General features: G+C 36.4%; 1 protein-coding gene across 1 annotated transcript in view; it reads left to right on the top strand.

The window, feature by feature from the left end:
* The window catches only part of NELL1 (neural EGFL like 1), a 246,135-nt gene that overhangs the window by 27,810 nt on the left and 203,011 nt on the right, over positions 1–15,314 (top strand). Inside the window, exons 9-10 of the mRNA XM_026069412.1 lie at positions 5,334–5,433; positions 14,555–14,683. Coding sequence (XP_025925197.1) covers positions 5,334–5,433; positions 14,555–14,683 — 229 coding nt within the window. The remainder of the gene's footprint in view (positions 1–5,333; positions 5,434–14,554; positions 14,684–15,314) is intronic.

Below are 15,314 nucleotides of genomic sequence, written 5' to 3'. Positions count from 1 at the left end.
GCATGCTTTAAATATGACTTACCGCTTCAAAAAGTTGCAGCTATTCTAAACACATTTGCTCTTGCATGTAATTTTTAAGTATTTTGTTCTTTACATCTTGTTGAATTTTGTGGAGGGGGAAGGGTGATAAAGGGCAGGCTTACAAATGCTTTGACAGATCAGTATGCTAGAACAATTATGAAAAACATTTGGAAAAGATCACAATGATCTGGTTATTGTTGCATTTGTGACTGAGTGTACAGAGTAGCAATTTTATGTTTGCTAATGGAAACGGACAATAACTGGTTGCAGATGTTGTGAAAGCAGCTTGTTGTGCAAAATAACTTTGCTGTTTAGTATTCGGTTGTATAGGGATGCCCAACACCATATATACCAATATGTGGGCARGGTCATTGTCTTGAAGACTAAGGTCTTCTCTTACAGTGTTTATTTGGCAGGGGAAGTGCCTATGTGAAATAAGGTGAAAATAGGAGGATTTTCACATTAAAGTGAAAACTTAGAAGGTGGTCTGAATGATGTTTGTGGARTTCCTCTCCACTATAAATAGGACAGTCGTCCCTTCATCATTATGAATATGATAATACATTCAGGGAGATTAAAAACAAATATTGACCATCAACTACTTCTCATATTAGAAATGACTGAAATAATAATGAAATATTTTTATATTTTATAAAAGTATATTGTGATATATTTATATAAAAGTATATTATGTATAATACTTCCCTATTTTACTCACTTTTGAAGGAAATTGATACAGCAGTGCTAATTGCAGTCATGTCACAGATTGTATTATTTACATCTTAGTGGAGATGTAAATAATGGCAATTCTTTACATCTTTGAAACAGCATCTGTTAATGAGATACAATGAAAGAAATGAGTCTATACCTGCAAAAGGGTATTTCCACAGCTGTATCTGAAGACATTAAACCTAACTGTCAAAGCTTGTCATTCTGACTTGGGAAAGTATTTAAGGGGGTGTCTACCTCTGCTCCTACAAGGGGACGCATCTCTAGACAGGAAGTGCCTTCACCATGTTTTAAGCATGACCCTCTTGAAGCTTTAAGTGAAACACTTGCTTATTTACTACCTCAATTAGGCAAAATATCAATGGAGGCTAGCCAAACTGTTCATTTACTGTAGTAATAATTTTGTATCCTGTGCAGGCCTAGTGTTGGACAAGGGGAGGACACTTCTACTCTTTTTGCGACATTGTTGTATCGCTAAATAAAGAGCTTTGTGCTAGGGGAACTACTGTGAAAAATTTAGTATGGTTTGATTTTTCCAGATGTGAAAAACAGACATCAAGTTTGAAAAAGCTGTTGGTCCATGAAGGACATACTGTAGAGGGTACATGTCAACTGTCAGTTTATTAGTGTTGATAAAGTTGACTTTAAAAACCTGAGGGGAAATATCTTTGGGAATAATTCTTGTGTCTGTAAAAGAGGATGTATTTGTAGGTGGATAAGGTAAAGGAGGATATATTTGTAGGCAGGGTAATGTCAAGAAGATACAATTAAAATTTCACATTTCCATTTTTATTTGAAGATGCAATTATTTTATTCCTTGTGTAGGTACTGATTCAAGCTTAAGAGGCTTTTAATTTGTATTTATTCCACCTAACAAAAATAATAATACTGATGGATTCAGATGGATCAGTCCAGATTTTCTTCGTCAGGCTGTGTGCAGTTGTTTTTATTTCTGAAAACTAATCCAGACTAAAAAAAAAAAAAAGAATTTATGCTGCACATCCTCTTAATCATAAGCACATACGCTACTGGTGGACAGTCCTTCACTTGTTCCCAGCTGGAATCCTGCCCACAAACGCTCTTAATCTACAAAGACAAAGTGACAAAATTAGCACACCAGTGTTTCCAAGAAAATGGAGGCGTGCCTGTGAGTTAGAAAACTGCACCTTTCTGCATTCAAATAAGTGGTTATTTAGGTTTGTGGACTTCACCAATATGATGAAATGGCCCATTATAAGTCAGCGGAAAGAATTCTATAAATTTTGTTTCATTGGGAGTTTTATTGATGGTCAGTCGACTTCTGTGTCATTGCTTGTGAAAGACATGATACCCACACTGGCCTATATGTTTGACAGCAAAGGATACAAGAATAAACTCCTTTTCAGTAACGCTGGGAGTGGGCAGTCAACGAGTGCTATAAAAATACTAGAAAGACAGACAAGGCTCCTTTGACTTACAAGAAGCTTGACTTAGTTTTTCATAAAAGTAAGGAATAATTTGGTGCTGGGAATGGTTGCTAGGGACACTGTTTGGACCTTTCTGCTGAAAGGTTAATCAATAATATCTAAAACAAGAAAAAAACCACCCAAAGAATGAAACAAAATAATTCCATTTGGAATCTTGCTATTTTTTTCTAAAGTTAACCTTCTGAAGATGAAGTGTCTTGAACTTGCGGTTCAGATTGTCACTGATTAGGCTTACAGTCAATTCTTTATGTACTTAACTTTGCAATTACAAGAAATTCAATTTTATAGTTGTAAAAGTTTGATTCCAGATCTAATGCTCTGTAGATTGTATATCACAGTTGGAGCTGTACCTATTTATTCCAGAAGAATTTTTTTTTTTGACATTTATTTCTGTCCAGATTCTGTGAAGGCATAWGTGAACTGAGTACAAAAAGTTACAGTCATTTTTCTAAGGCAGCCTTCTTGCTTATCTCAGTGGATACAATCTAAAAATCTAAGGATGATGATTCTTATAATTGGATCTGTACTAGTTTATTTCGAATTAATTTTAATCCAAAGAATGCTTCAACATAGAAACATTTTTCATGTTCTAAAACTTAACTTCTGAATATAGATTTGATTTGTTTTCCTGAGACTCAAGTTCTGCAGAAAATAAGAAACTTGAGGGAGGTAAAATCTTACGAAGTTAACAGAGCTCTCACTTAATTTTGTGCTTTTATCTCCTTATGGTTCATTAAAGAAGGCATGAGGATTGAAATTGTTTTTTGCTTTTTGACTCATCCTGACCACTGATTTGACTTCCAAACAATTTTTTGATTTCTTGCCATCTATTTGACCAGATTTATCATCAGTCAAGACTTTTCATCAATACAGTGATATACCGTACCCTTTCTGCTGCAGCTGTCTTTTGTGAGCTTGACTAGGCGATAAATTATAGCCAGTGCTTTTCCAGCTGGTAGTTTACTAACATGATAATAAATGACGGCTTGGTGTGTCTGGTTCTTTTATCACCTTTGCTGCTGCAGTTGCATGGGCAAGCTTGTGGGATTCCTCCCTTTCGCTTGGGGAAGTGAGATCGGAAGGAGACCTAATACCTCCATTAACTTCACTGTTCTTGTGTGGGTACTTGCTTAGAAGATGCATGCTGTATGATACTGTAGGGAGACTTTTTTAAAAAAAGAACAAAAAAACCCTGATGCCTGAGAGTGTTTTTTTTATTATTATTTATTTTTCATGACAACAACTGATAGAACTTGCCAATAAAGTACAACTGGGAAGCGAGAGAAATGGCTTGGCCCTGCTTAACCTTTAAGTTGCAATCTCAATGGCAGTCACCAGAAGTGATTGTAAAATGGTCAGAGTTTTGCATTCCCTACATCTGCTAAGTTTACTTTTCAACTGTAAGTGCTGCTAGCTGCCCCATGCCTTGTGCGTCTACCTTGTAGACTCAGCGGGCCTTCTGCAGGTGGAGCTGTACAGGAGAGCTGGGAGAGCTAATTCTGGAGCCTGAAGCAGCAAAGCTGAATCAGTGTGGCACTCTAGCGAGGCTAATTGCCTGTGAAGAGTTATACTAATATTATCTCTACTGGTTCTGGCACCTGAGGTAGACTTTCAGCATGGTGTGGCGCTGTATCTTGCAGATACGAAAGCAAGTCTGTGGCTAGTGAGGATATCCCTATGTGGGGGTGTTTCTTCATACCAGATAAACACATGGGTATTTTTAATATTTTCTATTCAAAATCATCCATCTCACCCCTCGGATTATGAAATTGGTGGTTTTAATAACATATTGTGGCTTTTTGTTTTAGTTTTGCTCTGCTTTTTTAGCCCCCAGATGCATTTGGGTCATATTTTAAACTTTCCTCTGCAATCATGATGGCTAGCAAATGTCATTGATTTGATTCATTTATTTTAAGAAAGTGGAAATTCTCACATCATMTTTTCATTCCAGCATCTGAGGCATCATGAAAAACATTTTGGGAAGAGTGGGGGCAAGATTTGTATTAAAAAGGTGTATTGGTAATACAGCAGGCCACCTGCTTCCTTAGTAGAGTTTCAGTCCTTTGGCCTCTAGGAAAATGGGATTACTTAAGTGTGGACAGTCCTGTGGGATAGTTGTTGTAGCTCCTACTGAGCAAAACGCTGGTTGTTGGTCGTCTTCCCTTGCTGATTTGCAGTGATGGCATAGCTCGAGGAGAAGGGGTGCTGATGAAGCAAATGAAAGTATATGGGAGGCTGGAGGAGGAGGAGGAGGAGGGAAAAGAGGAAGCTATTTTGGCACAGTATGTTAAGAATCAAGCAGGACAACTGTTAATCTGGAGATAGGATGGATCAGAATTTGAGCTGTTTTCCTGGATGGGAAGAAGATGGAGTAAAATGATGATGCAAAATCTCCCCAGATACCCCTATATCTATTATTTTAGAAATTTCTACATCAGCAGCCAGATCTCCCTTACACAGTCTTGTTCTAAATCCAGAAGAAATCAAAGTCATATGAGTATCTTGACCTAGGTATCCAAACCAGAAATTGCTGTGTAAAATGTAAGTCTCAAGATTGGATTTCTGCACTGTTATGCCATTGAAGGACCTAATTTTTGGAAATCAGGTTATCAGTACTTTTAAAGAGCAGATGTCTTTAATTTGTACACAGCAGAACAATGCATGACACTTGAAAATGTTGCTCTTCTCTCTGCTATATTTACTTGAGTTGAATAAAATATCAGTGCAGTATGTAGAATCTGAAATTATTGTAAGAGGAATAAAACCAGAACTTACATAAAGCAGAAAGACTGTCTTTAACAAAAACCTGGAGTGAAATACTTTAATTCCTTCAAATACTTAAACAGGTTAAGGGAGGAAAAAAAGCTATAGAATTTTGAGCTAAAGTGTCTTTTTTTTTTTTTTTTTTTTTTTATTTCAACTGTGGGCATAGATATGTCCAAGCAGATTAACTTTAGATTTGATGTTGTGGTGTAAAAAATGAATTTAGCTTGCTGCCTGTCAGTTTACTACTGTTGTTACTAAAGATTGCCAGTGTTATAGATTGAAAATTGTGATCCTTGCCACTGCACATATTTTCATCAATGTCACTTTTTTTTAAACGTTATTTATTTCCAGAATGGAGTTTTAGTAAAAGTAACAGAGACTTGTCCTCCATTGAACTGCTCGGAAAAAGACCACGTTCTTCCAGAGAACCAATGTTGCAGTGTTTGCAGAGGTAAGCCAGAGACTGTGTGTGCTGGGAAGGAATATATGTCGCTGATTTAACTGGGGGATACAGTGGAATGAGCAATTCCTGTTTAATGAGATATTAGGTACCTCTATAAACCTGGGTCTATAATTAGCCTTCACATAAACCAGTCGGTGCTATTCCTTTGGGTAGAAGARTTATCAGATACAAAGCTGTAATTGCTTTGAATTAGAAAGAGGCGGAGGGAGGAAAGGAAGAGGTGGGGAAGAAAGGGTATTTACAGGGCCCAGTATCTCTTACAAATTCCTATTAGGAGCAAGTTATTTGAAATAGAGACGTTTTGTGTCACTTGACCTTGGAACTGCACTGGATGTGCAGGGTGCCAGGCCCTTTGGAAGGGGGGGGTTGAGCTGCCTATTTTAAGCACACAGTAATAATGTTCAGATTCCAGTGTCAGCCTGTAGTGATGCGTCTCAGAAATTTTTCAAGCAAGAGACATGCCAAATGAGTGTTGGACGTTTGCAGGCTTAGATGGTTGTGAGGGCCTGCTGGTCTACCTGCTTGCCTGTGTGTAAGTTCTTCCCAAGTGTCATTGCAAGATGCTAAAGGAGGGACTCTGAATCTCTCCCTTAGCCAGTAAATATTAATAAATATGTGTGTAGTTAAATATTTACTAAGGCCTTGACCTTGCAAGCATATGCACATGGTTTCAGGGGCCAGCACGTTTGAGACCGCTTGCTGGATCAGGGACTAAGGATGTACACTTTAATTTTTTAAGCAGTTTCTAGAAACATCTGTAACTATTTAAGTAAGCAGTAAATGTTGCTTTTCTCTCTCTCAGAGGGTTCCCTGTCTTAATGATGCTTCTTAGCAGATGACCCAGTTTGATGTAGTGCAGTACTGAAAAAAATAAGCTTCATTGCTTAAAAGCATTAGAAATTTGAAAGCTTCAGAATTGATGAAGGATAAGTTCTATAATTATTCATTTCTATATTATTGTTAATGACAGGTACTTTTTTTTAGATATACACCCTACATCTGTTTTTATTATTTATAAAATACCATGATTATGGATGCTTATGTGATGGTCTCCCAAAGCAACGGAAGGAATTGTGAACTCTGATTTTCAGTGCTTTCAAATTGATATATCAGACTTCCAATTCAGTTCTGCATTAGCTGACTGCTAAAACAGTACCTCCTTCTTTCTCTATTTTATCTTTACTTTTTAAATTTCTTTCAAAATTATGCTTAGAGATGTGATTAGTTTTGTCAGCTTTCTAAACAGATAGATTGAAGTTAGCACTCCTAAATTGCTTTTTATTTCTTTAAATAGAATATATACTACTTGACGTTTTTGTTTCAGTTGCACACGACCCCAAGTGGTAGTATATAATTTTATCATCTGTAGAAACACTGGTGTAAAAAACTGATATTTATAAACAATTTAATGTATTGTGTGGGTTTTATTATGCAAACAGGTACCTCTTGAGATGGCAGGCAGACTGTGGTTTCTGGTCCCATCCAGCGCCAGCATGTACTTTGTGGGATAGGACAGAGTGCTCCCTCTGTTGGGCAGTAGTGACCGCTTTCAGAGACTATGTGCAGCTTTTACTGTCCAAGAAACATAGTCCTGAATGATCAGAGCGTTTATTGGAAAGCCACATGGATTGCTTGCATGTCGTGTGCACATTTCACATCATATGTTACGATGACACTGATAATACTTTGCATTGGCCTTTAGCTGTAATTATTAACAGGATGGTTATAAGCATTTACTAGTAGCCAATAATGCTAAATGAGACTAATAATTCTATGCAAAGTTTATCAGTACATACTTAATGATGGTTAGGTTTTATTTTTATATCAATGTATGCTTTGTTTAGTATGTAGTTGTTGAAACACAGAAAACTTCTACTGAATTTCTATTCTGTAAAAAAATTATAGAATACCTTTGCTAAATGACATTGGGAAAGAATAAGAGGTTTGCAGCTTGTGCTTTGCTAGCTGCAGCAGATGAATTTGTTTAATGAAAGGATGAATGTGGGAGATCAACAGAAGGAAAAAAACAAGGAATGAAGTATGGAAATTTCATTATGTTGTGGTATAAGACCATACCCTCTTCAGGGATCTCTGTAATACCTACCACAATAATAAGTAAATGCCTAAAATAAAATAGGGTGTGCTAGGGGAAGAGAAAAACCTGTGATGTTTATGGTGATTGAAATTGTGAGTCAGCAAAGTACTAGGTTGAATACTGTAATATACACAGCTGGTGGGCTCCTAGATGGTCATTATTGTTTGCAAATGGTTAGAAAAGTAAAAACAGAAAATGATACCTTTTCTTCCTCAGCCTTGCTACGTGTGCTTATAATATAGCAAAAGCTAACATACTGTTAAAGCCCAGTTTCTAGATTTCAGTGAAATGATTGTATAAGGCATACGGTGAAGTAGGTGGAGTATGGAAGAACTTTACTGTACAGTGACAATTTATTTTGTGAACTGATGTACCTCAGTGCAAGAATGAGTCTCTGTCAGATCCATATATAGGAACTATCCCCGAATGTTTAGTTAGCTGGAGTATATCTAGTTTTGTCCTTCAACTGTGGTTCTTCCCTCAACAATACACTGATTTGTTGTACTTGAGTATAAATGTCTGCTTAAAGTATGTGGCTATTTTATACTTTTCAGCAGAATAACATGGTATTAGTAAGCTTTATTTTAGGCTTACAGAAGTTTTAGTTAATTGTAAAATTTTACACAGAGTCTTTGTGTAATAAAATATATGTTTTACTACTTTTTGGTGAATCGTTCATTTTTCCTTCAGCATGCCTACTACATTTTTTATAGTCCAGGAGCAAATCTAATACAAAATATAGTGTCATAAAAATGTTTTATTGTTCCTTTTAACTGTTTTCCTCCTTGCCAGAGACAGTGTATGCTTTTGAAAGAGTGAATTTTTCCTCTTTTGAATGAGTGATTGAAATAAAGTTTCATGAGAGTATTTTTATGTTGTTACTCTCACAATCTGGGTATGTAGGAACAGACTCAACAGCCCTAGCTGCTTCAATCATCCTCTCCTTAAAAGAGAGGGTGTGAGAAATAATGAAGTAGTGTGAGTTGTTTGATTTCTGTAGAAAGTAATTTTTATTTGCTATCCTTTAATATGGTTTGGCTGATAGAATTAGATTGACTGCTGACACTGGTTAGCAGGAAGTGGAGAATCCCACTGATGAGCTGGAGTGTGCATTTTACCACAGAAAACAGTAGCTGAATCCAAAAATAGGGCTTCTGCCATACTTATGTATATTGCTTTGTTGTAATTTAAGAGTTCCTGATCTTTCAACTGCAGCTTGAGAAAGCTCTTCAAGTAGCATATTTCTCATTTCTCCCTCTGTAGCTGTGGAACCGAGTTTTGCTTTTTCAGAAATCAGATGTTTCTTGTGCATTGCTATGATGTCTGAGTTATTTCAAAGTTTTATTTTTTTCTTATTGGAGGTTGATAAATATGAAATAATTACTTCCTATACATAGTTATAGCAGTATTTAGGATTTAGAAGTGCTCTATTATCCTCAAAGTATTAATCTTTATAAGCTTGTTAGGCTGTGCAGTTCCATTATTCTAATGCATACAAATAAACAGTGTGTAATAAGGCCTTCAATCATATAGCAGCTTGAAAGAATTTGTAAAGTTACTGTTTTATGTCAAACCGTTGAGTTCTGGGACCACAGTCTCAGAAGGCATAAAAGCTGTGCAAAGTGCTTCATTGCTCATGACTCATTAAAAACTGATTCAGATCATGAGAGGGCATATTTGCTAGTGCAAATTTTATGGCTCTTCCCGTGAGTTGTCCTGCAGATTTGCTTTACACGTTTACACAATAAGTGTGGGGCTGAACTGCAATAACTGTAATGATTTTGGGAGTGAAATTACCTTGGACCTTTTGAACATTGCTAATCCTATTAATGGAAACATCACCAGTGTTCTTTTTAGAAGGCTCTGACATGTGAAACAGTGAACATGTGGATTGCTGAAATGATAGCTTGTTGAACAGCTAACAAAGAGAGGTTTTAGAGTTTCTGAAGTGATCAACTAGGGGTATTGGAGGAAGTACAGAAAGTCTTAGAGACGTTACCAGGAAGCCTCCAGAAAAATGGGGGGCACATCACTGTTTACTGCGTGAAGTGATATGGAAAGAATATATTGATTGAAGCTGTAGTCTTCAATGAGTTCTTGCATCCTTCAATCAATAATTAAACCCAATTACCAAACACATTAGGTGCTTAAATAACTAGATTACAGTACAAAACAGCTTCACATATTGCTCTGGAAAAGCAGATTCTGGGAACTAGGACCTGAAGGTGTGGAGAAGTTTGGAAAACTAAGAGCAATGTTTAAGTGGCCAAAAGTGGAATAAATGTTTAATTTCAGATAGCCTACTTGGGACCTCTAAGTCCTCTAAGTACGGCTCCTGATGCTACAGAAGTGATAATTTTATGTCTGGTAACATGAAATCTGAACCTTTTCATAACTGTCTTAGGACATTTGTTAATGGTTATTGGGCAGTCAAATATCAGAAGTAGAAGAAGGAAGATACAAATACACTCTTACTTAAGAAAAAATGAAGCAAACATTTCAGCAGCCTTGATAAGGAGGAGAGTAATGTTATCAGAAATGTTTGGGGAAGAAACAGAGGTCATCAGGCCCATCAAAAATCTGAACACACTCTTCAATATTTAATTCCCCTCATGGTGCTATCTAATTGTATCTTGAATGTCTTGAATGACTTTGAAGGGCTGTTGTGCACATTTATGATTGCCTATGTGTATGTGTGGGAAATGGTTTCTGACATCTGTTCTGAATGTGTTTATCTGTAATTTTAATTCATGCTCACTTGCCTTGTCATCTGTGTTGGCCTGAAATTAGTTTAGATTATCAGAACTATTTAAGATTTTGTGTGCTTCTGTCAAATCCTCTCCAATTGCTGGCTTGCTGGGATGTGATGATTCTATTTAAAGCCTTTTCTTACATTTAGAGGAGAGCTGACTGTCTCAGATAAGACTTTGCTGAATATTCTGAAGTCTCAGTAATTCGGTTATTCTCACCTGGGCAATAGGAATGTGTGCCCTCTGCTAGCTACCACCTGTGGCTGGGATTCTCAGATCACACTGCAGTATCAGCAAGTGGTTTTACTGTGTGCATAGGTATTTTAAAGGAACCCTGTAATCCATTTCACAGCAAAGAACTAATAAAAATCAGATGTTTGCATTCTTTTCCATTCTGCTTGTTTGGGAATAAGTAATTGCTCCCGTGAATAGATTGGCCATGTATAGATTGACATTTAAGTCAGTGCCTAGGTCCYTCCCTGTTTAGTCAAGAATGAAAGCATGCTCTCAGACAGTAGGCCCTGTGCATGTTCCTGATCGTTTTACTGAACAGGAATGAATTAAAATACTTGCCTAAGTTTGATGTTGAGTTGAGAATGTTAAAGGTGAGAAGAGCATAGGTAGCTTATTTCTTCACATTACAGTCCAAATACCAGGTGGCCTTTATTTGCCTGAAGAACAGGGATAGCACTTAAGGCCAATATGAACTAAGGTAAAGTAGATAGCAGTTTATTACTTCTTTGCATCCAAAGTCCCAGCTGGGAAGAATGAGTCTAAGAGAGTCAAGAGCAATACTTCCTAGGTATGCCCCTCTTAGCTCTTTTGAAATGCTAAATGTGCTTCTTCACTGAAGAAGAAAAACACTTGAAAGAGCCTCTGATCCAATGGTATGCCTGCTCTGATAGAGTCGCAGTGAGCCCTTACTCTTCAGTACCATCATGTACATTTTTCTGCTGGCTAACATTAAATTACCTTTGTTTTGTAAAAGCTTGGTAACATACAGTGTCGAAGCGATGTGCATGTTCTTAGCAGACATGGCTTGCCACATTCCATTTACAGAGGTATTGAACAAGTTTTCTGAAGTGCTGTGGCAAATTGAGGTTGAGTCACTTTTAGTCAACAGTTTTAAATGGTAGGAAACAGTGTTTCACAAGTCTTTATAATAATAAATGCCAAGGCAATCTACAGATGTAGTAGGTGTTCTAATATTTTGTGTTCCTAATGAGATGAGAACAATAAAAAGTTCTTTAGAACCTCTAATTACRCAGTAATTAAGTTAGTAGTTAAGTTACAAAGCTGGAATGTTACTTTTTTCTCCTCTGCTCTTTTCGCAGACTTCAACCTTGAAAACATAAGAAAGAGTCTGACTCTGAATGGAGATGGTTCATCTCAAACAGAGTTGATAATACGGGATCAAAGGCAATAGGATTTTCCCAGAGTATTTAAAAAAAAAAAAAGAAAAAAGGCAGCAGTTGTAGTGGTACAAAATGCATAGTTAGGGTAGTCATCATATCTATTTATGAATTTCAGATGTGGCAGATCACCAGTGCAGAATTCATAGAACTATGCTGTGATGTGGAAGACTAATCAAGGGCTTGTGCTTTAGAGAAAGTGCTTCCAGAGATGGGTGGTCGATGTGGGATTCAGGACTCGTGATGGAACTCTGAGAAGTCATCCCTTCTGCCAGTATAAGTGTTAAATTTTCCGTGAGCTTATCAGCTGGAGTCTCCCAATCCGATCACTTAAAGAAGAAAAATACCATTTTGTAAACAAGTCACATGATAAAATGTACAGTTACAGAGATTAAAAACAGTCTAGAATAAAAGTTTTTTGATGCAGAAATTTTTATAAGGACTATTGTAACTAAAACGTACTGAGAAAGATGAAATACTTTGTGCAAGTTTGGAAGAGTGGGAAACGTAACAAATCCAAAGACAGCAGTAACAATCCACACTAAATTAAAACATTTTCCCGTGTGGTTTTTGTATAGTGTCTAGCCTAACATACTAATATGTTACTGAGGCTCGTAGTAGTAGTATCTAACAATAATAATCAAATATAACACTATATATGGGTTCAAAGAAGAATTATCATTCTAAAGGAGCAGGAAATAGGATGTCGTAGTCTTAGGGGAAGCAGTGACAAAGAAAATATAAAATTCTTCATCTCTTGCATATTATTCAGAAGGTTAACGGAATATTAATCCGACTCAGAGAGTATAAATTAGATGCTGAATGGATAAGTTTGGGGAGATGGGTTCCAGTGTTCAGTTTCAGTTATAATTTTAAAGGCCAAAATGAAAAATCAAATACTGTGATATCATAAATGTCTAAAGGCAGTGGCACTGCACCCTTTTTTACCAGTGTAAAATGTACCCAGGCTTGATAAGGCTGTATCTGGAATACTTCAGTGGTTTTTACCAGACTGTGAAATGAATGAAGACTAGAAAGAATATCTGCAGTTCTTATTAAAGGAGACAAAAAAGACCCAAAGATATTAAGTGCTTTTTTTTGGGGGGGGGGAGTTGGATTACAGTGAAAGGACATGCTAACTGAGCACAAGGAAGATACCTTGGTTGTTAGTAAAATTATTCTGAAGTTTAAGTGTAGAGTTGGATGTTGACACTGAGGAAGTGTCTACCTTGCTATCAGGTGTTACTTTTTTTTTTTTTTTTTTTAATTATTTGCAACCCAATGTTAGATAAGCATTCCTAGTCAAACTTGGAAGGCTGGAGTGTACTAAAATGACAGAACCAAAGTTTTAAATTAATAGATGACTGAAATGCGTGTTTAAAAAAAACAGCACCCCCCCCMMCCCCCCCAAAACCTCAAACTTCAGGGATAGAACTATGAAAATTTGCTTACCTCAGGGGAAATTGCATTTAATATGAGATAAAGTTTTCAGAAGTTCCCTAAATATCAAAGCAAAGAGTATGAATAAAGGTCTGAACTTGACATTTAAACCTTAGAACTCCAGATCTTTTCTTAGCTGTCATTAAGTGATTTTAGAAAGCTTTCAGATCTGTGAACTAGAACTTTTACTTTGCTCCTTTATGACCCAAACTGGCAAAAACTGTGCTTGTATATTCATAGAAGCGCAAATTGGAATATATGTAGCTGATGTTATGCCTACGTTTCTGGTATGCATATTTCAAAGTCATGCCTGTAAATTTTTAAGTCACCAAAAAACGATCAAATAACAAAACAAAAAAACCTCCCTTCTTCCAGAAGGAAAAAAAACTAGAAAGACTAAGAATGACCAAAATGAAATCTATATATGGCTKTTTATATATCTTAAGCAAATAGAAATTGACTCTTGGATATTAATAGGGAAAAAAAAAATCAAAAAAGCCACYGATATTGGAAAAAAAAAATCAGTGTTGTCAAATTCTGTCAGGTACTTTTCTCTCTTACAGTACTTCTGGTGGAATACCTTTAAAGGTATAAAGTTGCAATTACTTTCACCTTTGGACTTCAGCAGAGAGAGATTTTGAGACACGCTTGAGAAATGTTGCAAATCAAGAAGAAAGAACTTCAGTCCGTTGTAGAAGGAAGTGGGAAATTTCATCATGTTTTTAGAAATAACCATATGGGATAGAAGGAATTTCACAAAGAAACTACTGAGAATTTGTGTCAAGGGAAAAATGAGAGATTAATAAAAAAAAAAAAAATTCTTCTCTACAAAATATGATGCATGATTTTGGACTAATTTTAGACTGTGGAAACAATCCAGTTTTCATGTTACAATTATAAAGCAGTGTATGAAGTTGTCTTGATTTTCAGTATAGTTTTGTGTTCTAATGCAACTTCTCATTTTTGCCTATTCTCTTCTAAACCACATGCATATTATGCATAATCAGAGAATCATGAAAGGTTTTTTTAAAAATATTACACTTTTTGGTGTAGGTTGGTTTCTTGATATTCAAGACTAAGGTGACGTTTTATCCTGAGTAGGTTCAGTAGAAGACTAATGTATTAGCACGGCTTCCTGCTTTGAGGAATCAGGAAAGCTGTTCTCCTGACTAAAAACAGTCATGCAAACACTTTTTTTTTTTTTTTTATTTATACAAAATGATGTTACTAAGAATGGCTTGATAGAGGAATCTGAAAAGCATGCATGTACTAGGTTGCATAGAGAGAGAGAATTTCTGGAAAGTAGCATGCCAAAAGTATTCAGAGAGTAATACAGTCAATATGAATACTATATTCTGAATATCTGAAATAAACATGTTTTAATACCTGGTTGCATGTTGCTTGTATTTCAGGACATAACTTCTGTGCAGAGGGACACGTATGTGGCGAAAATTCAGAATGCAAAAACTGGAACACAAAAGCTACTTGTGAATGCAAGAATGGTTATCTCTCTGTCCAAGGGGACTCTGCATATTGTGAAGGTAAACAAAACGTTGAAAGACCTGTCCACTTAACAACCTACTCAGAAATGTAGTGTTAAATAATGGTTGAAGAATGAATTACATTGCAAAGTTCAGTTTTCATGATGGTGTATATCATAAGGGCCCCTTTTCCTTTAAAAATACACATTTGAAATTACCAGAAAGGTAGAAATGGTGCTGGACTATTGAGATTACCTGCCTATGGGTATACTTTGCTGTTGTGGTCTTGCCTTGGCATGCCATGGCTGTGCTGTCGTTACGATTTTCAAGATACCATTTTTCAGGCAGTAGTACCTACCTTGTAAGATGCTTTTTGGGGGAGGAACATCTTTACAACATGCATTAACTTATGAAGTGGGAATTGTGGTAGCATTTGTTAGAAAGCTGAGTGTGAAGGTTTATTGAGGCTGGATATAGAAACGGTGATCTGCCGTACTTGCTGAAGTACTTCTGTGAGCCAGGTACTTTTCTGAAATGGTCTTCCTATTATACAGAAGAGACCTATTTCAGAGAAGAGTGTAGCTGAGGTACTTCTGATGATGTATTACTTCATCACAGGAAAGAATGCACTATGGCATTCTTATTCTCTTTCTCTCTCTTTCTCTCTCTCTCGCTCTCCTTTTTTTTTTTT

This window comes from Apteryx rowi, unplaced genomic scaffold (genome assembly GCF_003343035.1).
Source record: "Apteryx rowi isolate R43461 unplaced genomic scaffold, aptRow1 scaffold_296, whole genome shotgun sequence".
In the NCBI taxonomy this organism is placed as follows: domain Eukaryota; kingdom Metazoa; phylum Chordata; class Aves; order Apterygiformes; family Apterygidae; genus Apteryx; species Apteryx rowi.
The sequence above is the reverse complement of the archived record's forward strand: the minus strand, read 5'-3'. Positions and strand labels throughout refer to the sequence as shown.